The sequence below is a fragment of the Castor canadensis genome, chromosome 2, assembly GCF_047511655.1.
Source record: "Castor canadensis chromosome 2, mCasCan1.hap1v2, whole genome shotgun sequence".
NCBI classification, from domain to species: domain Eukaryota; kingdom Metazoa; phylum Chordata; class Mammalia; order Rodentia; family Castoridae; genus Castor; species Castor canadensis.
Genome location: NC_133387.1, coordinates 89650195 through 89675945, shown reverse-complemented (window position 1 = coordinate 89675945; position 25751 = coordinate 89650195). Strand labels below are relative to the sequence as shown.

General features: G+C 48.2%; 1 protein-coding gene across 8 annotated transcripts in view; it reads right to left on the bottom strand.

Moving 5' to 3' along the window:
• The window catches only part of Adcyap1r1 (ADCYAP receptor type I), a 54776-nt gene that overhangs the window by 11120 nt on the left and 17905 nt on the right, over positions 1-25751 (bottom strand). For 4 of the 8 annotated variants that reach the window (XM_020180357.2, XM_074065249.1, XM_074065248.1 and 1 more), the window contains exons 4-13: positions 18898-19005; positions 16718-16738; positions 15654-15695; positions 13109-13218; positions 12468-12565; positions 11919-12051; positions 10903-11056; positions 10507-10567; positions 9866-9935; positions 6406-6497 (exon numbers count right to left, since the gene is read on the bottom strand). In XM_020180357.2, the coding sequence (XP_020035946.2) occupies positions 6406-6497; positions 9866-9935; positions 10507-10567; positions 10903-11056; positions 11919-12051; positions 12468-12565; positions 13109-13218; positions 15654-15695; positions 16718-16738; positions 18898-19005 (889 nt within the window). The remainder of the gene's footprint in view (positions 1-6405; positions 6498-9865; positions 9936-10506; positions 10568-10902; positions 11057-11918; positions 12052-12467; positions 12566-13108; positions 13219-15653; positions 15696-16717; positions 16739-18897; positions 19006-25751) is intronic. The other 4 variants (XM_074065251.1, XM_074065253.1, XM_074065250.1 and 1 more) reach the window with 3 other exon arrangements.

Here is a 25751-nt window from a genome sequence, read left to right as displayed (position 1 = left end):
GTCACCCCTATCCCTCTCTCTCCTCCAGGCCAGGCCTGCCTCTCTTGGAGTCATCACAAACAGGAGGAGCAGACATAGTTCAGAGTTTGGATTGAATGGATTATTAACTAATCTAGAACCACATTATACACTATGATAGCCACTTCACTACTCCCATGTATTTATATGAATTAAAATTAATCAAAATCAAATTATCAATCCACACAGGGCATGGTAGCTCATACCTGTAATACTATTTTCTCTGTGGAAGAAGATTGTGGTTCAAGGCCAGCCTGTGCAAAAAGTTCATGGAGACCCTATCTCAATCAATAAAAGCTGGGCATAGTGGCGTGCACTTATCATCCCAGACAGGCAGGAGGCCTTAGTAAGAGGAGGATTGCAGTCCAGGTCAGCCTGGGTATAAATGTGAGACCTTACTTGAAAGACAACTGAAAGAAACAAAAAGGGTTGGGGACGTGACTGAAGTAGTAGAGTGCCTGCCTAGCAAGTGTAAGGTTCTAAGTTCAAAATCACAGGACCACCAAAAACATATATCATCAATCTACTTCCTCAGTTGTTGCAGCCACCTATGGTTACTGATGATCCACTGGTCACACAGATACAGGGTACTTCTAACACTGTGGAGAATTCTACTGGGGAGTGCTGGGTGCCGCTTCTCAGTTACAGCTCAATGGGCAGGGACTGCAGATAGCACCTTTGGGCACTGCACCACAGCCTACAGAAACAAGTCACCTTAGGGAGGTGGGCCAGCTTATATACAGGTTCTGCTGGAGAGGAGGAAGCTCCGCTTTTCTCACAGAGGCATCTGGCTGCACCTCCACTTTGGCCTTTTGTGGTCCCATTCATGCTTGAACAGGCACAAACCGTGGACACTTTTTTTCCCCTTTCAGAGATGGATTAAGATCTTTTATCTTCTTAGACTAGAAGTCACTCCTGCCTGAACCCTCCTCAGGTACCACGAGGCAGATGCTAAGGCTCCTGGTTACTAGCTGGTGAACTGATAAACCAGATGTGGACTGAATGTCAATGAAGACAGAAACATAGGAGAGACGAGACCCTGGCCATTCACAGATTTGCTCTTTGTGACCCAACTCTCTGGTAGTAAGTCTGTGCTGACGCAAGAATTTCTACCACATAATTCTTACTTGCCAGACATCCATGCCTCTCCAGGCTTCTGGTTCCTATCTAATAAACTGCATCTTACAATTCACACCAATGGTGAGGTGGGTACCACAGGCCCATTTTGCAGAAGAGAAATGTGAGGTGTGGTTTGATGCATTGCTACTCAAGTGGTCTCAGACCAACAACATTGACCCCACCTGAGAGCTTCTTGGAAATGCACTCAGCTGCCACACTGACCTGCAGACCTGGGGCTCAGGATCTACATTTTAACAAAAGCCCCCACCCCAGGGTGGGGGGTGCACACATGTGAGTCAAGTTTGAGAAGCATGTTAGGAAGTTCCTGCATCTAAGTTGTTCATGTATCCACAATGAACGTCAAAAGTCCATTTTATATATACACAGAGACAGACACGAATAATCATTGAAGGAAGGTATTTGGGTGTGGTAACAAATCTGCCCTTCACATTCATCATCTCCCTTGCCCAGACCAAAAGGTTGGGTAGTCTCCCTATGGCCAGTAACTCTTCAACCACAGTTGGGTGTATAGTAGAAACCAGGATCAAGAGCCTGAGACTCTATAAGTCCATGATTGCTACCTACATCAACACTGACACCCTAGCCTGAATTCTAAACTGCAGCCTTTCTCCTCTTGTAACTCCTCTTTCTTTAGCTGCAAAGCGTCCCTACCCTTCCAGTATCTGAGATAGATACTATCAACACAGGCTTCTCTGATTTTTTGAAGGATTTCTAAAGACAATTTAGTGACAAGTTCACTGGGATGTGTGGTTCTGATTTTGGTGGGGGGGAGGTGATCAAGGAGCAGTAGAGGTGAGAATGACGCTGGAGGACTCTCAGGGTTGCCAAACCTGGGGAAAGAGGGAAAGAGGCCCTGTTCCCCTAACACCACCCCTCCCCAGACTGTCAGTGATTGCAAAAGGATGCACTGCAAAGCAATAGAAGGAGCAGTGGCAGAGCAGCCAGGAGCGTGAGAAAGACAGAGATATGAGAGTCTCAGGACAATTAGGGAAAGGGGAAAAGGAGTTCCACTGAGAGAAAGAGAGGAGCTCTGAGCTGACTCCAAAGGAGGACAAGAAACTCAGATGGGGAGTCAGGTAGGGCTGCCTGGAAACCAGAGGTCGCCTGAATCTAAAGGCAGGAAACCCCTGTCACTCTTGCGGGGCCCACTCTGCAAGCCAGCAGCCTTGGCTTCTAGGCCTGGTTCTGTGACAGCTGCGCTGTGTCTGCAGGAAAGTCAAAGCCATACTCAGGTCTCAGCACTCACGTGTGTCCCCCAGAGCTTCAGCACAAGGTTTCTATGGTGGTCAAAGGCCATGCATGCTTCAGTAGATTTTGTGTGCAGGGCTGGCTGAGCTGCAGCCCCAGGAAACACCCAGCAGGACACTAGACAAGACCTGTGCGTAGCTGTTGGCAGGCAGCACCCTATCTTCACTTCTATGATCCTTGTGATCCCTGTAGTGCTGTATCCTTGGTAGTCCATAGAACATGGTGGTCTGAGATGAACATATCATATAAGGTTTCCTCCTGATGCTAAGATGCACCCCACCAGGAGCATGGCTCTGCAGATCTTGGTAGCTTCCTGCCAACCCCTACCTCTGCCCCTGCAGGAGGGCAGGACAAGCTAATTCTCTGCTCTCTGCCAGCTTGGAGGGGTTCCAGCTGAGGAGCCAGGCTCTTGAGCTCAAGATCTTTGGCCACTGACTTGCTGAGTGATCTTAGGGGATGTCACTGTCCTTTCTTAGGCCTCAGTTTCTCCATCTGCAAAATGAGAGTAACAATTTCCTGCTGCCACACAGACAGGATGGCAGGGATGGCATGCTCCCAGGCAGGGGGTGCTGTGGAAGTGGAAGATAGAGCCTTGTAGACTGGAAGGCCTTGGCTGTGAATGAAGGCCTTGGGCTGACCTTCCTGGCTGTACTGTTGCCTCACCATGCAGAGTCTGTCCTGGAGGTGAGCCAACTCCCTGATGGTGTAGGGAGAGAAAACCTGAGGGATGTGCACATGGGTTTTTCCCTCCCTGCACCAGCCTCCAGTGCCTGTCTTCTGTGGGTGGAGGCAGGGTGGATCACTATGAGTGAAGCCAGGTCACTCCAGGGTGTTGCTGAGGTTCTTCCTGCATAGTCCGCATCTGCCATAGAAATCTCATCCTTCTCTTCCAGAACTAGGCAGCCATTCACAGCTGTAAGCTGGTAACCTCAGGTCAGCCAGCAAAGGCAGGCCAACCCTACCCTGCCTCAGGCTGAAGGCTCAGCACTGACTCCTGCCCAAAACAAAGTCACCCCTAAGCTCTGCTGAGCACTGACCCAACCCCTGACTCCACTTCTGGGCATTCATTCTACCAGGAACATCAGGGGAGGGTGTGAGCAGTTCAGTGCCCCTGCCCCATGCAGGACCCCACACCCAACAGGTCCTTCTAAGGCTTAGCCAGGAGTGCCATCTTGGTCTGTGGAGAACAAACCCTTATCATCTGAGCAGCTGGAACCAACCTACAGGAAAGGGAGTGAATGCTGGTCTGAGGGCACAGGCAGGGGGTCCTCTCGGGCTTTCTTGGGGACTCCCAGGCTTAAATTTGTTCTAGAAACAAAGGAAAAAACCAGAGAGCTATTGTGGGCAGACCTGAAGGGACCTTGCAGCTCAACACATACATCTGGGGTCCCAGGCACAGCCTTGGAATCTCCCTCTCCCACCACACCCTGTGGTCTCCACCTCCTCCCACCAAGGCTCAGCCCTTCTCTCCATGCAGACCCCTCCCTCCTCAGAGCCAACTCCCTCACCAACCCCCCTGGGGGCACTTTTTACACCTCTTCATCCAGGAAGCTTTATTTCATAGGCTAGTTTAACTCTGGAGTCCTTAAGACAAGAATGATGGTGCAGTCATGTCTGGGGTGAAGGGCTGCCTGCACAGCAGCTATGGCTTCACTCATTCCTACTGAATTCATGGCACTTCACTAATAATCAGCTCCCTCAGCTATAAAATGGGGCTCTACTTAACAAATGCTTACCTAGCGCACCGGCCTTCCTGGGAGTTTGTGAGTATGAACTATGCAACCAAGTCATGACTGTTTTTAAGTGCTCTGCAGTTCTCAGCAACATGGCCACTAGGATTATTGCTCATCCTTGCCAACAGGGTCTCCTTGACCCTGAGAACATGCAAGCGTTTGGCTGAATTCAATGGGATCAAACTGATCCCCATCCAGCACTGGTCCTCCACATAGCTTGTATACCCCTTCCACCTGAGTTTTTAATCTCTGGGGCTCAAGACAAGCAGTGGTCTAGCTTTCTCTACATAAAGGATTCTCTGAGCTCACCACTATAGAAGGAAAGCATCTAGCTGCTTCTTCAAGTGTCCTGGATTGCCACCTAACTGTATAAACCATGTGCTAATTACAAGAGCTCTCAGCCATGCATCAGGAATACCTGGCAGGACTCCACAGCTCCCAGTGTGTGGATAGCCTGAAACATTGGCCTGCCCTTCTTTCCCATCAGACCCTAGGTATCCTTGCTGCCTGGGGCAGGATGTCTGAGCTGACTAAGTGTGATCAGGGCTCAGTGGAGCAACCTTATTTAGACTGAGGCCGAGGCCTGGTGTGTGTCCCTGTGTGGGGAGAAATTGGAAGGACCCCCTAGAGAAGGGGGTCTGGAAGCCAGGAAGGGGAGGAGACTGAGGCTGCCAGAGCTCAGGTGAGAAACGAGGATCACCCACTGGCTCTAAATACCAGGGTAACTCTTGGTAGGGGAGTCAGTCCGAAATCAAGCAGGGGAAACTGAGGACAGACACAAGAACAAGGCTTCTGACACTGGGCAGGGAAGGGAGGGGAGCAGTAGGATCCTCTTTTGTGACTCCCTGAGATGAGGGCAGGAATGATCTCTCTAAGACAGGAAAGGTAGTGGCAGAGGTCTGTTCCCACAAAGCCTTCATGACTTATATTAATCAATAACTTCCTACTACATAATAGTCATATATAAGCGAGAGTTGGTAAAAAATTTACAAAAAATATGGAGGGAAAAGACAATATAAGTAAGAGGTCAGCAAAAATAAGAAAGTGTCTTTTCCAATGTAATGTAATCACTGCAGAGGCAGAGCAAAACATGATGAACCACCCAGACTCTAGGCTAACCATCACACACACACACACACACACACACACACACACAGAGCCTCTGATAAAAGAAGAGGAACCCAGGCTGGACAAACAGACAGGCTAAGAGTAAGCTCCACCTCCTCCAAGAAGCCCCAAGTACCCTTAGAAAAGGTCTAGGACTCCACTTCTGAGCAATCCCTCCCTCCCCCTCTTCCTAGAAGAATGGCTGGATACTAGGGAGCCATGTGCCAGGGTCTCTCTGCTGTCCCACTCACTTTTCCCTGAGAAACTAAAGTTGCCAGCCCCAGATTGGCATCTCTGATGAAGACAGAACCAAGCATCCAATGATTCTTTGAAAATCCCACAGTTCCTTCTAAGCTGCCCTCATCTCAGGGAACCAAAGAAGCAAACACAGGGATTCTACTGTGCCTCCAACCAACCACACGGGGCCACACCCAAATGCTTGCCTAGTCAGGATTCCATTCCAGAGACCAGCAGTGTGAGGGGCTGGTGCTCTAATTCAGGATGGGGCAGGGCTGGGGGTATGGGGGCAAGGACAGAGCCTGTGGGGATATATTATTAGGATCCTGACTACAAAAATAGTCAGAAACAATAATACAGAAACCAAATGGCTGTGAAAGTAGAGAAAGCTTTGCACTCAATGGTAATTGAAAACAAAGTAATTACAGATGCTACTCTTCTTAGGAAGGAGGGAGTTGAGGAAGCAGGATAGATAGATGCAGAACTAGAGCAGTCCAGAGGGAATGAAAAGGAGACACAGACTCCCCTTCCAACACACAACCCTGTGAGAATGTCTGACTGGCTATTTCTACACGTTGGATTGGGGCGGGGGGGGCTATCAGGCATCAGTGTATCCAATGATGTTCACATGCTCCCACAGAACCAACATCCCCAAAGGAAACCCAACTTCTAAACAACCAAGACCCTAGCCACCCTAGGGACACTGGTGTTTTCCACTTTGATTTTCCTAGGGTCACTCAGGCTCTGTCATCTTTCTCTCACTCATCCCCCAATAGCTTCTGGGGAGCCTGGGAAGGCAACAATATTTCAGCAGCACTTTAATCAGAAAGTAAGGTCACCCTTTAAGCAAAGCCAAGCCTCGACTTGAGACAGAACCCATACGAGGTCAGAAATGGCTGTGTGGATACACAATGATACTTACAAGTAGATGCTGGACTCATTGCCCCCCATGTCTGGAGACTGCAGTTTCTGCACAAGGATGACAATGATGCCGACGAAAAGCACAAAGTTAACCTGAGGAGCAAATACACAGAAGAAATTAGTCTGGGCATACTCTGCCTCTGCACAGACTACTATTCTCCAAGCAAGAGCCTCCCACAAGCTGGTCAAGAGCTCATCAACTTCTAATCCAAGATGGCAGCAGGAGAGTTCTTACGTATGCCTCCCAGCTTCCCACAGAATCACTGAAGTGAAGGAAGAGATACAAGGAACAGAATTCTGTAGGAGTGCTGGAAAGCAGAAAAAAATATCATAAATGAGCTAGGAAAATGAGAAATTTCCAGAAGAGAAAAAGAAAGTAGGATCAGAGTGATGGGAAAACTACAATTTGAAAAAGAAAGAAGAGGCAACTGCAGACATGAGAGCTGCTCTCTGAAGAAACTCCAGGTTCAGCCAAGAATCATGACACGTGCCTATATTCCCAGGGCTTAAAAGACTCAGACAGGAGGATCATGAGTTTGGGGCTAGCCTGAGCTACAGCCAGACCTTGCCTTAAAAAGAAAAAAGAAAAGAATGGAGGAAGAGAGGGAGGGAGGGAAAGAGAAAGAAAGCAAGAGTGAGAAAGAAGGAAGGAAGGAGGGAAAGAAGGAAGGAGAGGGGAGGGAGAGAGGGGGAGGGAGGAAGGAAGGGAAGGAGAGAGAAAGAAAGAAAAGGAGAAAGGAAGAAAGAAACTCTAAGTTCATAATCAGGTAATGTGGGGAAATAGCACGGATGGGCATAAACTTTGCTAATTACAGGACAGCCTGGTAACAGCAATAGAAACATTTGCCTTCAGATAAAGATCAGGGACAAAGGCTTTTTAAACAAAGTAGGAAGCTGTGTATATAGTGAGAAAGGAGGAGGCAGGGGAGCAAATAAATAGAAACAAGGCACAGCAAAAGGACAGGACTACAAGGGACATATTTGGGTTGCAGCCAAAGCAGTCTCAAAGGAAAGACAGGCTAAACTAATCTATTAAAAAATAATAGCTGCTGAAAAATAATTAAGCCTTCAAATCACAAGCCAAGGAAAGATTACAAATTTATCATACACAAGAAGGAAATTCATACAGGTAAAAAGTCATAAGAAAGGCAGAGAGAGCAGCTGCCTAGCAATCGGGAGGCCCTGAGTTCAAACGCTAGTACTATGAAAAAAAAAAAAAAGTCATAGGAAAGAAATTGGAAAAAATAGGAGACTTGATCAATAAAAATAAAGGTAAATTTTCATTTTTATTTTTTAATAGATCAATTAGGATGATAAAGCATACTTCTACTCTGTCCATCTTCTCTGCTACATGTCTGGTCTCTAATCAGCAAATACAGCTTGATATGTGTCCACCAAGCCAAAAGGAGAAAATACAATTAAACAAATTTAGGTGTGAGAAAGAGGACAAGAAAGGTAAAGAATATTTTCAATCATGAGAGAACGTCAAACAAAAATGGAAAGACAAAAACTAACAAAAACAATTTGCAAAGAGCTCTCTCTCTCTGAGAAGAGCAATAACTTCTAAAAGCTTAACTACTCAAAGATACATGCATTAAAAGGCATCAAGCCTAGACAATTTTATGAACTTCTAAAGAAAAAGCAATTTACTTACTACTTAATTGCTTCAAATCAAATAAAACAAAAATGTCCTAGATTACCTATGAGACTTACAAAATCCTGCTATAAAAACCAGACAAGAAAAGTCAGGCATGGTGGTTCACACCTATAATCCCAGCACCTGGGAGACTGAGGCAGGGAGGATGTCAAGTTCCAGGCCAGTCTGTGCTATACAGCAAGACCCTGTTCCAAAAAACAGAACAAGACAAGGACAAAGCACTCACACAAACACATGAGACCACAGAACTTATGAGGAACAATACAAAAACTTTAAACAAAATATTAATGAACAGAATTTAGCAGTGTATTAAAACAGCGAACAAACTGTGTTGACAAAGCTTTCGTCCTAGAAATGCAAAAACATCTAATATTTGTTATAATAACAGCTTAAAACGGTGTTTCCATTAACCCCTGTAAGACTGGCAAATGGTTTGACAGCACAAACATTAACAGGGGCATGAAAAGTACAGAAATGAGCACTCTCCTGTGTTGCCCACAGAGAGCAATTTGCCATCCCTGAAAAAGTTAAACACACACATCCTTTGTCCCAGAAATGCCACTTGCAGAGATGCATTCCAAAAGCATATTCACACATTTTAAAAATTAGTCACAAATATATTCCTTGTAGCATTGTTTATTATGAAAAAATTAGAATACTATAAATGTCCATCACTAAGAGTGTGATCAACTTTAATGAATGTTACCAAAACAAATTTGATCAAATTTAATACCCATGCTTGATTTTTAAAAACATACTAAAACCAGCCAAGAAGAGAAACTTTTCCAATTTAATGTAGAGGAACTGCCAAAAGCTAGAGCAAAAACAAGGAATAAAAGGAACAAATACTGGAAAGGAAGGACAAAAACTATTTTCATGCAGATTTCGTAATTTTCTTGAACCAAATAAAAGGGGATAAGAACAAATAAGAGAGTTTAGAAGCATATCTAAGAAAAGAAAACGATAAAACCATAGCTTCCCTATATATCAGCAGTAACCCATCAGAAAATGAAAGAATGATTCCTAGGCCTTATAAAAAGCCCAAGCTGAGAAACATCTTACAGGTGAACATAACAAAAACAAGGAAGAAAACTAAACAGTTTTCCAAGATAACTCAATAAGAAAGACCATGCCTGTTATCCCATCTATGTGAGATATGGAGTTCGGAAAATCACAGCTCGAGGCCAGCCTAGACAAAAGTTAGGGAGACCCTATCTCAAAAAACAAGCTGGGTGTGGTGGGTTGTCCTTTGTTGTTGTTGTTGTTCTTTGCCAGGACTGGCCTCAATAGTGGACCCTTCTTATTTCCACCTCCCAAAACAGCTAGGGTTACAGGCTTGAGACATTACTCCCAGCCTCTGAGGACGACCTTTTTTAAGAAAATCAAATCAGTCTATAAATGCAATGCCACAGATCTCAATCAACTGCAGACAATGATTCAGGGAAATACCTCCACCAGAAAAGGTATGAATTGTTAAAGCATTTTTGCAAAACAAGGAATGAGAGATTAGAATTTGAAAGGTACACCCTTTTTGACCCAGTGGTTCCATTTCTAGGGATTTATTCTAAAGAAATATTTGCAAATGTTCAAAAGTATGCACAAAACCATTGCTGGTAGCAACCTTCAAATGAGAAAAACTGGAGCAATGTACATGTCCAATCCTAGGGAAGAGCTAAGTAATCTGTGTGTCTGTGCTGTAGAATATAATGCAGCATAAGAGGAGGGCAGTGTGTGTGGTGACCCTTTGTTTTGCCTCATGCCCAGGCCAGTTTCTTCCCTTCCTCTTTGTCCCAAGGACACTCACCATGATGGAGACAACCACAGGGCCTTTGATCACCCACCACAGAGCTGTGCTGTCATTCATATCCCAACAGCTGAAAGATGGGCAAAGAAAAGAGAGATCACATCCAGGGCTGGGTCCAGACACCTCAGGACACTACCAAGCTAACTGGGGATCTGCCACTTTCTTCCCCTGGAGCTCCTGAGAAAGGGCTAGGGAGCCCTGTGGTGGGCTGCAGAGGACAGGCCCTGGCTATAAGAGTGCCCTTTATCTTAACCTTATTTCCCTCAGCTCCCCTGTCAAGGCAGAGACTGGAACTCTAGTTGGGGTCATCAGTGGGCTCCTAGGAAAGGGTTGAGTCTCCCCCTCAGACATTGGCTGTTGGGATGACCCCCTCCTCAACATTCTTCCTCCCATCCCCAAAAGGAAAACAGACTCTCTGAGCTGCCCAAAAGAAGAGAGGGCTCAAAAATCTTGACCATTCTCTTGCAGGGTTGCTGGCTGACTCTCACTGGGTCAGGACTCTGGTGGCACCCAGGGCCAAGCTTCAATGTGCGGCTGGTGTTGGACGGATTGATGGGAGGTTCGTGTGAAGTCAGGCAGCCACTGCAGACCCATCATGAGAATCTACTCTGTTCTGTCCCTAACTCCCAGGCTGTACTCACCCTGTGTCATCAAAGTAGAGCCTCAGTGTAGCCCACACAGTCACACACACAGTAGGGGTCCCTGGGAGAGCAAAAAGAGGAAGCCCATGACAACAGTCCCATGTCCCTTCAGACTTGGAGTTCCTGATGACCCTCACTTTCCCTCACACCCAGGTTTTCTGGAAGAGCTATATTTCCCCAGGACTCAGGCTATTCCTCAGGAGGATTCCTGGGCATAACTCCTCCCTCAGACAGTGAGATTCCCACAAGCGGAAGAGCAAGAAAAGGTCCAAGAAAGAGCAGGTGGCCATCAGCATTGGGCAGGGCTCTTTCTTCATCTGATGTTCCCTGAAGCCAGGAGCAAGGACACAGCTAGCCATGAGGGCTGAACCCATCCAAGGCCAGCCAGTGACCTACCCCAGCCAATGATGGTATACCAGTAGAAATATCTCCTCTCAGGAAAGAAGGTCTCCACCAGCAACGTGAAGAGGTACAGGCCCTCAATGAAGAGCCAGAAGTAATTGGACACCACACAGTAGTGGAAGAAAACCATGACAGCCTTGCATTCCACCTGCAGCGACAGTGCAACAGTGCCCGGTAAGGAAGGCTGAACTCAATTCCCTGCCCCCACCCATATCCTGGAAATCCAGCCCCACAGGATCAGCAGGGAGGCCTGAATTCTGGCATGCTCAGCTCAAACATCCCAAGAGCATAAGGAACTCCATATTCCTGTATGGAAGAACTGAAAATTGTAGCAACCTGTGATTCTAAGTCAAAGCTGCCCAGGGAGGCAAAACAGTGCATGGGTACAGGCACAGGGCCCCCAGGTCCAATCTCCCCATCAGGGTAAGAGAATAGGGAGAAAAGCGGTTGAGGTCCCTACAGGAGGCTCCTTGTAAAATGAGGACCAGGATGCCTCACAGGTAGAGAGGACACACACTCTTACCCCCAGAAACCTTTTCTCAGACATATCCTCAAGTATGCCCTCCCAGTCAGCAGTCTAGACTCCAGGCTGTTCTTCCTGTACCACCCCATCAAAGCCCAGCTTCTCCGCACATGACCTCTTCCAAACATCTGAGGCTTGAGGAGGCATCTGGGAAGACCCTCAGCCGGTAAGCACTCAAGATCCCACATGGCCTAGTCAATGACTAGAGACCAAGCAAACCCCTCTGAGCCTCTTTCCTCCTCGGTCAAGCAGGCCTTGGCATCTTCCATGTTGCTCTACTAAACACAAGATCCAGGCTGAGACGTCAAACATTAACTACTAATAACTGTGTGGTGACTCCTACGAACTTCCACGTGAATCTTGGGTAATGCCTTCATCTGTGAGGACACCCGACACCTGCAGGCAAGGAGGGCTTGTCCTGAGGTGGTGGGGATGGGGGTGGGGCCTTCCTGGCAGGGGTCCCTCGGGTCATGCTGGGCTCACTCACTGTGGAGATAAAGCAGTGATTGCTGTCCTGCTCAGCATACAGGATCCAGTCTTTGATGAAGACAGAGATCGCCCTCAGCATGAAGGAAACAAATAGGTTCATGTGGATGAAGTTGCGGGTGCAGTGCAGCTTCCTACATGATGGATCAGGGAAGAGAGAGCCTTGAACCCCAAAACATTTCACACCCTCCACTCTGGGGGCTGCTTGGGGCCTATTCATGACTCCATCTCAACAGGGTGCCCACCTAGACCGACCCCCTTCTTTCTATCGCTCTAATCTTCACTGACTTCCAGACCCCTGTAATCTGGTCCCCCAACTCCCCATGGCCTCTCTATCTAGACCAGGAAGATAAAAGCAAATTAGACCTCCCCAGCTTTCACTAGGCTGCATGACCCTGGACAAGTCAGTTGACCTCTCTGGGGTCAAGTTTCCCACCTGCCATGGTAGGGGTAAGGAAGTGCCTTCGAAGGGACCTTTCAGAAATGACATAGAGGGCTGGGCCCTGAGGAGCAGTGGACTTCGATGGCTTGAAAGTTGCTGGGATCTCACCGGAAGCGGCACAGGATGACCATGGCAGTGGTGAGCGTGACAAGGGAAGTGCTGTAGCCAACTGTGTACAAGGCCTTCACCGACAGGTAGTAATAATCCTAGAGTGGGGTACAGACAGGCACAGCTCCATGTAGGGCTTGCCATTGGCCCCCTAGGGCCCATGCCCAGTCTCCTGGGCCAGAGCCTGCCCATCTCTAAGCCCAGCTCCTCCTCCCTCTCTTCTAGTGATTTCCTTTCCCACAGCCCCTTCTCCTGGGGGAGCTGCTTATTTCTTAGCACAGTATCAGCATATTGCACATGCTTAATGTTTGTTGAAAGCAAGAGTGGTGACCAATCAGAACAGAAAGCAGCCTTAACCTGGGGAAGGCCCAGGACGCCCCCTGCCAGGCCCAGCATTAACCCTTCAATTGTTGGGTCAGAGCAAGGCCAGTGTCCCAAGAGAGGAGCCAGGGGGGTGGGAGACATGTGGTGGGTGCACTGGGTGGCACATCAGTGCTTCTCAGCCCCAGTAGAGTGAATGAGCACCTTGGCCTCCATGGTCCTGGCTTGGTGTGAAGCAGGAGCTTATGAATGCTGCCTAGAGCCCTGAGTTTCTGCCACTCTGCCCTGCCACCTCTGAGGGTCAGGGTGCAGACACTCACCTGGTCCCCAGTGTCAGGTTCATAGTCATCAAACCCACAAGCATCAAAATAATGGGGGAAGGGCTCCGACCAGCCATCCTCTGTGCAGTTCCGGCTCACCACCCCAGTGTCTGAAGCAAAAAGAAAATTCTGGTAAGGCACAGTTTTAATGACTTAAGAAGGCCATTAAATTCATGTGCAAAAATTACTTGTTAAGTGGGAATTCCTGGAAACCATGTGCCAACTGGGAGGCACAGACAGGTTTAACAGTCGATGAATGCTAAGGACTTGGAGCTTCACCTTTGCTAAGGACTCTGGGAGAAGAGGAGGCAATCCCTTAACCAGGCTGATCCCTAACCAATGGCAAGAAGACTCAGCCTATGCATCCAGCATCCCCTGCATCCTTCTTTCTGGAATATTCCCATATATCCACCAGAAAAGAGACAAAAGTCCTCCCCAGGGCTCTGGATCAGCACTTCTCAAATGCCATTGTGCAGAGGCTGATCATAAACATAGATTCCAAAAGCTGGGGGCATGGCTCATGTGGCAGAGTGCTTGCCAGCCCTGAGTTCAAACCCTAGTACTACCAAAAAAAAATGCAGATTCCAGCCCTTCCTCAGCCCCAGGGACTCACATAGGACATCCAGGTGAGCCCAGGAATCACCCCAGGTGACTGTGAGGTATGAGTCCTCGGCACACTTTGAGCACACAGAACTCAGGGTCTCCCAGAACTATGACATCCTACACCAACGGGGCACCTGGCTTGCTTGCTTAATTAACAAGTCTAGACCTCCACTAATCTAATGCCAACCTTATTAAGATACATGTTTAATTTTTTTTTAAGTATGCCTTTCAGGGTTTGGGAATATAATTTTCTTCCTTCGATTGATTTTGTGGGACACCTGAGGGAGTAAGGTTAGTCACAGCATTTTTCTGGCTGCACAGTAGAGTTTGAGTTGGTTTTCACCGTTCAAGGGGCTGTTTTAGCCTCTAATGACTGCCCATGTCATTCTACCCTCAAACAGTAGTCTAGAGGGGAGGATCACTGATGTCTGGTAAGGGATGGGGAGAGGGCAAGCAGCTGCCTTTCCTCCAACCAGCACCTGAGTGTGGCCCTAGATTGGACACCTGTCCTCAAACTGGTTTCCTGGAGCTGCCTGTCTCTTTGATACATGGGGAAGACTCTTTCTTTCACAGGATTTGGGGACACAGAAATTGGGTTAAACAAGAGATGCCTGCAGAAAGGGGGCTTGGGGCACATGCTGCTGAATAGAACCATCCCTTCTGTGACCAAGATGGCCTCTGGAGTTCAGGAAGGAAGTGAGGACACAAGGAGGATGGTGGGCCAGGGCTGATGCATGGCAAAAGGCTGAGGCCAAGAGGGGAAACCTTCTGCTTCTCAGCCCACATCATTGCTGGTTGAGTTACCCTCAGACAAGAGAGTCTAAAACTTCCTTCCTGGGACTTGGGGAAGTGTGAGAAGTGGGGACTTTGCCAGGGAGGAGAGTCCTTCCCAGAGTGGAGAAACTGTCTCTATGGCTTCTCTGATGCTAAAGTGCTGTGGCACAGATGAAGGAGCAAGTCCATCAGGCCCAGGGACTATGAAAGAGCTAGCTTCTGTCCCACCATTTTGTGCCAAGTTATCCTTCCTTTCAGCAAATCTGTCTCAGGCTGCCACTGGCAACCTCCTTTCAAGCCCTTCAAACACTTCAGAAAGTCTGGCCATCCCAGGGGAATCAAGGCCTTGGCCAAATCCTTCCCCAGCTTGGGCCTTATTTCCTCTCGCTTTGCCCACCTCAGCGTGGTGGGAAGAGGAAAGGGATGCTGCTTTGAAAAACAATTTTAAAAAAGTGTCCTGGGGGAAAAGCCATTTCCTTTCTTTTATTTTCCTTCTTTCTCTTTTCTTTTTATAACACAGTGTAGGCTCAGACAAGTATAAATTCTTTTGTTCCCAGAACTGTTCCATGAATATTATTCTGTTAGAAATCTCTGCAAGATAGAGGGCTCTCCAGATTGTCAAAACCCTGAAGTGACAGTATCTACTTCTGTAGGCTGTTTTGCCCAAGCAACTCCATAGGAGCACAGAATTTTAGGGCAGTGGTTCCCAAAGTAGGCATCCGCATCTTCCCCAGACCAGGCTATCTGTATCACCTTGGAGACTGGCTAGCAAGCCACCTGTTCAGGCCCTGCTCAGAGGGTCTGGGATGAGACTTCAGACTCAACATTTTAGAAAGCCCACAGGGGACACAATTAAAGAACCTCAATTCTACAGGTGAGAATTCAAAATTATCAGGGAGCATCTAATCCTGAGGCTCTTTACTTGGAGTCCACAAAGGGGCTTTACAAGACCTTCAGCTTCCCTAAACTTTCATGTACCATGTTCTGCCTGTGCACCTAAGTGTAATTTTCCATGAAGACATCCTGTAGATTTATCTGACAAGAGACAAGCCTAAGATCACACAGCCACAGAGGGCAGAGCTGGGCCTGTGTTGGGGTTTTAAAGGTCTTGGGTCAGCAGACACCCTTCAACCCGCCAGCCCATGGTTGGCCCCAGCCTATCCCTTACCTGAGAGATCTAAGGAGTTACTGTCATCAAAATCAAATTCTCCTGCAAAAATACAGATGTGAGCATGTGTCAAAATGCTTAATTTATCCATGTGCCACTTACCCACTGTTCACCCTCTAGAGTCCAGCCTTCCTCTGCTCTGGAGTTATTAGGGGTGGGGTCAAGAAGCAGCATCACAGACAGCAGCTGCACACCTTTCTGACACACTGACCCTCTAACACCAGTCTTTCTATGGTTGTGGCTGCCTGTCTGTGATGCACAGGATGGTCCATGACTCAGCCCCCAGCCCACCCCACCTGTGAGAACTGGAATGGGAACTACTGGGAGGATGGAGGGCTTCCTGAGTGGAGAGGAAAGGAAGGGAATAGAAAACAGCAAAGAACAGCAAGGGCCTGGAGTTTGGGGTTTCTTCTTTGGCCCTCAACCCTCTATCTCAGCTACAAGCCTGCTCTTCATCAAAGAGAACCCAGAACTCCAGAACTTCATCCTCAGACAATTTTCTTCTCTCTTCTTTATTCCCATTTCTACCCTCTTGCTCCATTAAATCCCATGCTAGCCTAGCAATGAACCTGCATTTCCTCTCAACTTCTCAAACCCTATTTCCAAGCTGACATGCTACCTCCTCCAGGCAATCTACCCTGAACTCCTCTGTTCTGCCTGCAGGCTGGTCAAAAGTTCTTTTCTGTTCTTTTGCTTGCTGGATGTACAATCCAGCTTCTCAGTTGGGAATGTCAGGGTCTGTGTGGTCTCCCACATAGGTTCAGGCCAATGTGTGTGCACATGCATACACCTATGCATATAGCTGGGTTTGTTTTGTAACTCCCTCATTGGTGACCCAACCTCCTGAACAAACCAAGGGCTGTGATCACCATCTTCCTGTGCCCTCACCACCAGGATGGTCAAGTTGGATGGGAAGAGGGGGAAAGAGGGAAGAACCTGATGCCTGATGAGCCTGACATGCTACCCCCACCCGCCCCTGATCCCAGCCACCAGAGCCTGGGATCTTCTGAGGCTGCTGGATGAGCAGATGGACAGCAGTCTGTTCTAATCAAGGTTCCTCTTACCGATGGTTCCGGTCTCCCAGACTGCAAGAGGAAGAGGAAGAGGGAGGGGGAGGGAGAGGGAGAGAGGGAGAGAGAGAGAGGGAGAGAATGAGAATATGAACGAGAATGCACAGGCTGAAGACAGGGTCTACTCTCACTGCCCACTTCCTCCCACTCCCCAACCCCAAACTCTGGAGAGGGCTCTGCTGGGGGCCCAGAAGGCATGAGTTTCTCAAGCTGGACTCTCCAGGCACGAGAGAAAAACAGAATGCTCGGGGTATCTGCATGAAGGAGGCCAGGGCTCCCACCTCTCAGTATCTCCCCTGCACAGCCTGCCACTGGCAGGCTTCCTGGGAACAGAGAAAGCAAATAAGAAATGGCATTCTCTCCCTTCTAAGGGGAAGGCAAGTCTCACCAATCAAGCCTGTGAACAGAGGTGCTAAAGGCCCTGCCTTAATGAACCATTAAAAACCAGGTGTAAATAACATTCCCTGTGCACTGGCAGAGGGAGAGGCTGCAGAGGGAGGAAATGCATTGGGAGGAAGTCATGTTTTACGTTTTACTGTGGATTCATTTTGCCTTTTGTGGCTGCTGTTGCTGAAAAGAAGCAGTCTTGGCATTGAATCTGACCCAGAGTAGATGCTCAGCAAACTTTAAATAAATGACTGGATGAAAGCAATGCACACATAGAGGAAGTCATTAAGTTGGTTTGTAAAGGACTGAATTAGGAATCAGGCTGGATCACAGGCTGCCACTGTGCCTGGCGTCCCTCCTCCATTCATGCTACTCCATTCATGCTCCAATACTCCCCTGTCAGTCTCTTCTTCCAGAATTCAGTCCCCAGCCCACTCTGGGTCATACCCAGTCCCCAAGGCCTTGGGAAAGCTCACAAATCACCCTCTTCTGGGCTGGCAGGAGGTCTGGAGGTGGGAGGAGTGAGAAGCAAGGCAAGGTGGGGTACACAGTTGGCAAATCTCACCTTCTCTAGTCTTGGGATAGGAAACCAGGGACAGAGGCCTGAGATCCCAACACATGCCTCTATCTTTCTCTGCCACTTCCTGAAAGCCCCTTTCCATCCAGGGTGGAGGCAAATTATAGGAGTGTGAGGTTTGAAAGTGAATTTGTCTTTCACCTCTCAGACAAGACCTCCCCCCTCCCCCTGACTGCAGTGAGGCTGGGGCCATCAGGGCTTCCTGCCTTTGGGCAGAGCATCCTGCTTCATCACAGAGCTCAGCCACCATGTCCACACCACAGACTCCTAAATCAACCCCTGAATCTCTCCCCATCACTTCAGTGGTCCCCAGATACTTCAAACACAGATATTTCCAAAGTGAGTTCCTTAGGACTCTACCAACCTTCTTTGCAAGGAGAGTATCATTGTACATCTGTTTGCCAAACTTGAGTCTGCAAGTCATGGATCTATTTCCCATGTGTCCGTTGTCCTCTCCTGGGCAGCACAGGAGCCCCTGGATGATAGAACCCCCCCAGCTCCAACTCTCTTAAGCCCTACAGCCACATAAAGGGCAGTGACAGAAAAAATGGTTTGCTTGACAAGCAAGTGTGTTGGCTGGCCATAAGGGCCTGGGCTCCTGCCCACCTAAAGTGGTCTGGGAGTGTGGACACAGGTGAGTGCCCTCTGTGCAACTGCCATCTTCACACTCTCATCCAGCCCAAGGTTGACTAATCGAATGTCTATGTGTTCCTCAGGGCCTCTGAGACTCTCTGGCTATGACAGCTAATATTTACTACTGAACATACAAAATGTACCAAGGCCTGTGTTAAACGACATCCATACGTGGGACCTCATTTTATCCTGAGACCCCAGGAGAGGGAGCCACCATGCCACATTTCCATTTGGTAGGCCACATTTCCATTTGGGTAGAGGGGTGAACAGCCTTGTTCAACCTCCCCAGGAAGATAAGTGATATAGCTGGCATCAACCTCAAACCTGGGGGCCCAGCTTGCTCTCTCCCTTACCCGTCATGACATATATCAAGGGAACCTGGGCGCTGGGTGTTGGAGGAGCTCTTCTGTGCCCTCCATGAGCATGAGGGCTACGGTACTATCCTCCCCACCAACACATGACTCTCTGCCATCTGCCCACAGGGTGGCCCAGCTCTTGGTGCTGAACTTCAAGAACTGGACCAAGTCTGGGGAGTAGGCTAGACCAACGTAACCTGAAGAGATGCTGGGCTACCTACCTTGGTCTGGGTTAAAGATTCGGAAGAGCTCAGGGCAGGTGACAAGGACCATCTCACCTACATGGGCAGGCTTCCAACATGTGATGTTGTCCCACATGCCAGGGCAGCCTGAGGGGAGACAACTACAGTGAGTGTAGGGCCAGCCACACACAAACACCTCATACACATATACATGTGCATATGCCACACTAAGACACTGATACAATACACACATGCACACTCATAGCACATACACTCTAGACATACACATATATGCTCACACATGCACCTTATGCATGCACACACATGCTCATATATGCACCCTATGAACATGTACACTTACATATGCTTGATACACATACACACATGCACATACACATATGCTCACACATACACCCTACACATGTGCAGGCTCACACATGTGCCCTCCACACAGAGCACACACATTCATGCTCACACATTCACCCTATACACATGTGCACATGCCACATCCAGACACTGATACATGACACACTCACCACACATGTACCCTATGCATACACACACACTCACACACGGGTATGTGAGCTGCTCAGAAACCAGACCCTTTCAGGTGCAGGGGCAGAAGCAGCTTAGGAGCAGGAAAGACAAGAAAGACTTGTGGTCTAAGGGAGGCTCAGTGCTGGACCTGGAAGATCTCCCAGACAGGAGTGACACACAGCCAATGCAGAAGCTCCAGGGTAGGAAGGGATGCCTCACCTGATTTTACACAGTCTACAGCCCACTCCACCCTCAACTCTGCAGGACTGTGGGGAGGAAGAAGCACCAGGCTAGGGCTGGATCCCTAAGAATGATGCCATGCTGGATCTCTGTGGCAGCTCCTGTCTTGTCTCACTGACCCAGCTCTGCCTCAGTCTCCCAGCCTGCTCCCTCTCTTTCTGCCTCTTCCTGCAGCCTTAACACTGCCTCTAACCTCAGATCCACCTCCTCAGTGGGGTTCTCCCCACCCTACAGAGAAGGCCAGAACTAGTTGGCCTAAGGCTGTGCTCCACACCTCCACATGTCTCCCTGAACAGGCCTGGAGTAGGGAGCTGGCACAGGATTGGCACTTGGAGGAGGAGCACAAATCATCAGATGAGAAGAGGAGAAACCCATCCAGACAGAAGCCTGCATGTGCCAAGGTCTAAACTATGAAAGGTCTTGGAGCAGGAGGAGATGAGGGATGCAAGGACCACTGGGAGGCCAGCACAGTGTCATAGGAATTGGGCTGACAGAGAGGAAGAGTATTAGGGAATTGTAAAAACTTGGTGGCTACCGAGATGTGAGCTGTGAGGAAAAGGAAAACATTATGCCGGATAACCAGATTTGGAGGTTGTGGTGGCCCCTGACTTCTTATGCTTGCTGTGCCCTATCTCTCCTTCCAGCTATTGTCAGTCTCCTATTCATCCATCTCTGTCTCTCCTCAACATTGAATTGATTCTCACCAAGGTAATGGTGACCTCTTTGATGGCAAATCCAGGAAAAATTTCAGCCCTGGCTAAGTCATGCCTTGCCTACATGACTGACTATAGGTGCTAATGGCCACCTTGTCCTGGGCCATCTAGGCCATCTGCCCCATCACCCTGCTCAGGACATAACAGAATTACACTCAAACACCCCCAGTCCTCAGTCTCCAGCAATTCCCCAGGGCTGAACCTACAGCCAGTTAACTGCCAGGCTAAAAGCACTTCAAAGGCAGCAGTCCATGCCTCTGCTCAACACCTCCCACTAAACCTACATCTTGTGTTTCAGCCCAGTTGTAAAGCTGTAAACCACCTTGCTCCGTTGCCTTCGTCATTTACCACATCAAGTGCTACTGGGCTTCTCGGCAGTTGTTGGTGGACTCCATTACTCTCCACCAGGTCACAGCTACAGCATCCTCATGAGTCTCTACCATCAATCCCCACACATCTAAGCTCATTTCAAAATGAGTGTCTGGCTGGTCATACACTCGACCACCACCAATCCAAAGTTTTCCATGCTCTTAGTGCCCCTAATTCCTTAACATGGTACCATCAGCCCTTGCTCTACACCCATCCCTACTGGACTCTTTTTCACTCAAGTACAGCAGTGAGAGAGGTCACCAGGGAAAGGATGTAAAGTGAGAAAATAAGGAGGGTGACTCTAGGGACATCCCACACTTATAAAGTGAGCAGAGGAAGCATGTACAATCAACAAAGCATGGCAAAGGTGTAGCAGAAGCAAAAGAGCAGCATGTCACACAGCAGGGTAACGTTTCAGGAAAAGGACCTGACCTGCAGAGGGGTTTGTAAGCCATGGAGAGTACTTCTGTGTCACATAAGGGAAGCAAGAGACCCACCTCATAGGGCTGCTGAAAGGATTCATGATTACATACACGGAAAGCCCTTAGAACAGTGCCAGGCTCACTCCATTCATGTTCACTGTGGTCATTAGCATCAGTTTCATTATTTTGGTTAGGTGACCCTGGGAATCACTCCTCTGGAGGGACCAACCCATACAGGGAGATGAAGCAGATATTAGCAAGGTGAGATGACAGCTTGGTGGCTGGCTTCTGGCAGGCTTGGAGGACATATGGGCAGGTGCTAGGCAAAAGAGCAGGCCTAGAGCAGAGGTCATGGTCCCTCTGCCAAGATCATGACTTTTGGGTGCTGTTTGGGCCACAAGATATCCACAGCTTAGAGGTAGAGAAAACTAAACCTAATAGACGAGGTCTTGAAGGTTAAATGGGGGAAGCCAGCCTGAAGTCTCAGCAATGGGTCATTATGCATGATTCCTGTCTACCATTACAGCAGGGTGTCTCACTAGTACACAGCTGGCTGGGACATCATGTCCTTGAAAGAGACCCAACAGCACATCTTTGGCTGCCTTGGCCCATGCTGACTGTGTAATGGTTGTGGAGCACGGCCATGTCTGGCCCATGCCCTGGGAGCCCTAGCCAGCAGATGTTCCCATAATGCAGAACATTAGGCCTTGGCACAGCCAGCTGCTACTGCCAGCTGATATTGCTGAGGTCAAAGGGCCAATTTAATCCAGTGAGCAAGGACATAAGAGCTGAGGGGCAGGAAGGGATTCAGGGGCCAAGCAAGGTGCGCAAGAGGAGAAGGGGCTCCTGAGTTGGAGGTCAGAGGTAGAGGCAGGATGGCAGATATATGCTTTTCTTGTGTGTGTGTGTGTGTGTGTGTGTGTGTGTGTGTGTGTGCATGTGTGTGCGTGTGTGTGCGTGTGTGTGGTACTTGGGGTTTGAACTGAAGGCCTCACGCTTGCTAGGCAGGTGCTCTATCACTTGAGCCACAGTCCCTGCCCTGGGGTGATGTATACTCTTAATGACAATTTTCTGAGCCCCTGCCATGTATCAGGGGCCACCTAGGCATGAGGGTTGCAGGGATAGAGAAAACAGACATGGAATTTACATGTGAAGACAGAGCGAGGGGACAGGACCTCCCTTCAGCATCTGCACCACAAGTTCCTGGACTTTTCTGGTCTCCTCACCATGATTCATGTTCCTGGTGTGCAGAGAAAGTGCCAGGTGTCTGTGGGTAGTCCTAAGTTTGAGTGACCAGAGCTCGAGTCTCCAACAGAGCTCCCCAAGACTTTCTGATGCCTCAGAAATGGATGGGGATTGCCTTCCAAGGAAGATCTGCCAGGTTCACCCCATGGCCTGACTGCCAGAACTCTGGTGCCTCCTTTTGTCCCCAGCCTGCATCCTATGTCCCTGCAGCCAGGACAGCAGGACAACCAGAACAAGAGCCCATGACCCTGGGGTACAAATCTCAGGATATGTCCTGTCCCACAAGGAACTCACAGCCTTCAAGTTTAAGAGGACAGGCAGTGGGCACTAAAGAGGGCTCAGCTGAGGACAGAAACTTATTTTTCTGCCACTCGTGAGAACTCATGCATCTCTTATACTCTATCCATTCCTCACTCCAGGCTCAACATGCACCAGCTCAGCACAGCTTCATTGTGTTGGAACTGGAAGATTTCAAGATACCTTTTCTACCTCCAACCCCCTCTCCTCTCACCCTTTTTTCCTTCTCCCTTTCCTCTTCTCCTCCCCTTCATTCACTCAAAAAATACTAAGCTAAAAATTATGAGTCAGAATGAAGAGCAGGGTCAGTGGAGTGGCTCAAGTGGTAGAGGGCTTTCCTAGCAAGTGTGAGGCACTGAGATCAAACCTCAGTACCACCAAAAAAAAAAAAAAAACAAAAACAAAAAAAATCTCACTTGGAAACAGAACAAAGAGCAATGCAGGAGTGAAGAAAAAGATCCCACTCTGGGCCCCATAGAGATTGTAATCTGGTGAAGCATGTTAATGATGTTATGCTAAATGCCAAGAGGCCATTGGATGTTGTGTTAGTTTCCTATGGCTACTTGAGGATTATAAGTAAATTTAGTGTCCTGACATGGCACAAGTTATTATTATGCAGTTCTGGAGGTCAGAGGTCTGAAATGGTTTTCACTAGGCTAAAAGCATGGGCTACATTCCTTCTAGAGGCTCCAGAAAGAATATTTCTCCGCCTTTTCCAGATTTAAGTGGCCACCTCATTCCTTGGCTCATGGCCCCTTCCCCATCATCAAAGCCACCAGTTTAATAGCTTTAAGTGTCTGTCTGACTCTCCTGTGTTCTTTTACTTATAAGCATTCATATGATCATGCTGGGTTCATCAGAATAATCCAAGATAATCTTCTCATCCCAAAATCCTGAACTTAATTGCATATTAAAAGTCCCTTTTGCCATATAAGGTCACATGTTCACAAGTTTGAAGAATTGGGTTGTGGGCACTTGTCTCTGGGCAGTAGCAAGAAGCCTTATTCTGTCTACCACAGATGGATTTTTAGGACAAAGAGCCATGTGATCTGATTTGATGAGGCAGGGAGATAATACATTTCAAGAGCAGAAAAGCAGACATAGGAAGACCTGTCAGGGCACACCAGTGGTCCAGGGGAGGATGAAAGAACTTAATGTGCAGTGATGGCAGCAGATATGAAAAGGACTGTGCAAGTCAGTCTAGAGAAGAGTGACAGTGCTTGGTGACAGGACTGGCTGAAACTGGCTGGTGAGTGTCAGAGACAGTGTTCACTCATATCATGTGATTTATCACTGTAGCCTGAGTTCTTAGCCATGGCAAATAGGTGGAAAGGATGAACTAGTCTCCAAAATATTCCTCCAGGCTTCCACAGCCTTCTCTCTCTACACACCTTTGAAGTCACATGAAGAGGTCACGTGTTACAGTGACAGGGTTCCAAGATGGAAGGAGCTTGGATCCCTGCGTGACTCTTCAAAGCTGAGCTCTGTCTCCCACTTCTGGTGACCACACTGGCCTCTGACATGTGCAAACAAGAGATGTCACTGTGCTAAGTCTCTGTATTTTAGGATTGACATGTCCTTGAAGCATGATCTAGGTTATCCTGACTTGTACAGATGAGGAAAGAGAAGTACCAGATGTCACTCTGGTTTCTGGTGGCTTGTGGCTCTGGATGGATGCATTGATAGGTGGGAAGATAGATTGATGGGTGATGGCTGGATGGATTGATGGGTGGATGAATTGATGGATAGGTGGGTAGGTGGATGGATACGTGAATGAATGAATGTGTTATTTATCACAGTATGGGTGAGAAGCAGACAGTGTGGGAATTAGACAAGTTGTAAATCAAGAGTTTAATCTCAGCTATGTTCAGTTTGAAATGGTACTGAGAGCCAAGAGAAGACAGCTATCAAACAGGCAGTTTGATAAAAGTCTGGGCTCCAGAAGCCAAGTGAGAGATGGAGCGAGGAACAGTTGTGGTCCTCAGGGATTCTATTTAGGCCATGGGCCTGAATGGTGTATCCAATGAGAAAGTGGAGCTCAAAGAAGAAAAAAGGAGAGAATGGGCCTGGTCCCAGAAGAAAGAAAGACAAGATTTAGAAGAGGACCTGGCAAAGGAGACTGAAGAGGAAAACCAGGACAGGCTAGTGACACAGCAACCAGGAACACGTTTTTCAGGGAACAGACCATCAAGTGCAGCCAATGTCAAGTTCCTGCCTCCCCTTCCTCCTCCAGAGAAGGCCAAAAATCAGAAAGAGGTCTTGATCCCTTAAGAGTCCTCTCCACTCTTGGCTCCCCATCCAAACCTCCCTCTGCACCTCTCCCTGTCCCAAATTCTATACCAGCCCTTCCCAGTCCCTCTGGCTTGGTCTACACAGGCCCCATTATGGACCTTGCTCAGAGGAACATGGGCACCATGCAGTCAGAAGTTCTGTACACTCTGGATGTGCCCACTCAAGACCTTCCACACAAAGTAGCCAGGGGGTGGCAGCGAATTGTGACGGCAGGAGGGACAGACTCTACTTAGACAGGTGGAAGGGAGAGAGAATGCAAGAGCTATTAGCTTTTGCCTGGAACAGAATGAGGAGCTAATCTTGGGTTGTCATGGTGATGATTCTGTCCAGTTCTTCATAGTGTTCAAAACTCATGAGAGCAGGGACACCAGAGTGTCCAGACAAAGCTGCCATCCTTCCTTAGAGAAGGATGCTTGGGTATTGTTAGAACAAGGCCTCCATTGAGCGTACAATTCAAAGGTGAAAAATGACCCAATTTACTGAAGTTCATTTTACATTCAAGGTCTCTGATCTATAAAATAAGGACTCTTGTAAGTGAGAGCTAGAGGGGAGGAGCAGGACCTAAGACATAGTCTTCCCCCTTGGGAAATCAACAGATCTCACCTGGGAACCTGCCAGAAATGCAGATGCTCAGATACCACCCAGGAATCAGAAAGCTTGGGCCTGGGCCCCAGCAATCTGTATCTTAAAAAGCTGTCCAGGAGAGTCTGACACGTGCTCAAGTTTGAAAACAAAAGGCTGTAGGAAAACACGGCTCTGCATAGAAACAGAACCCTTA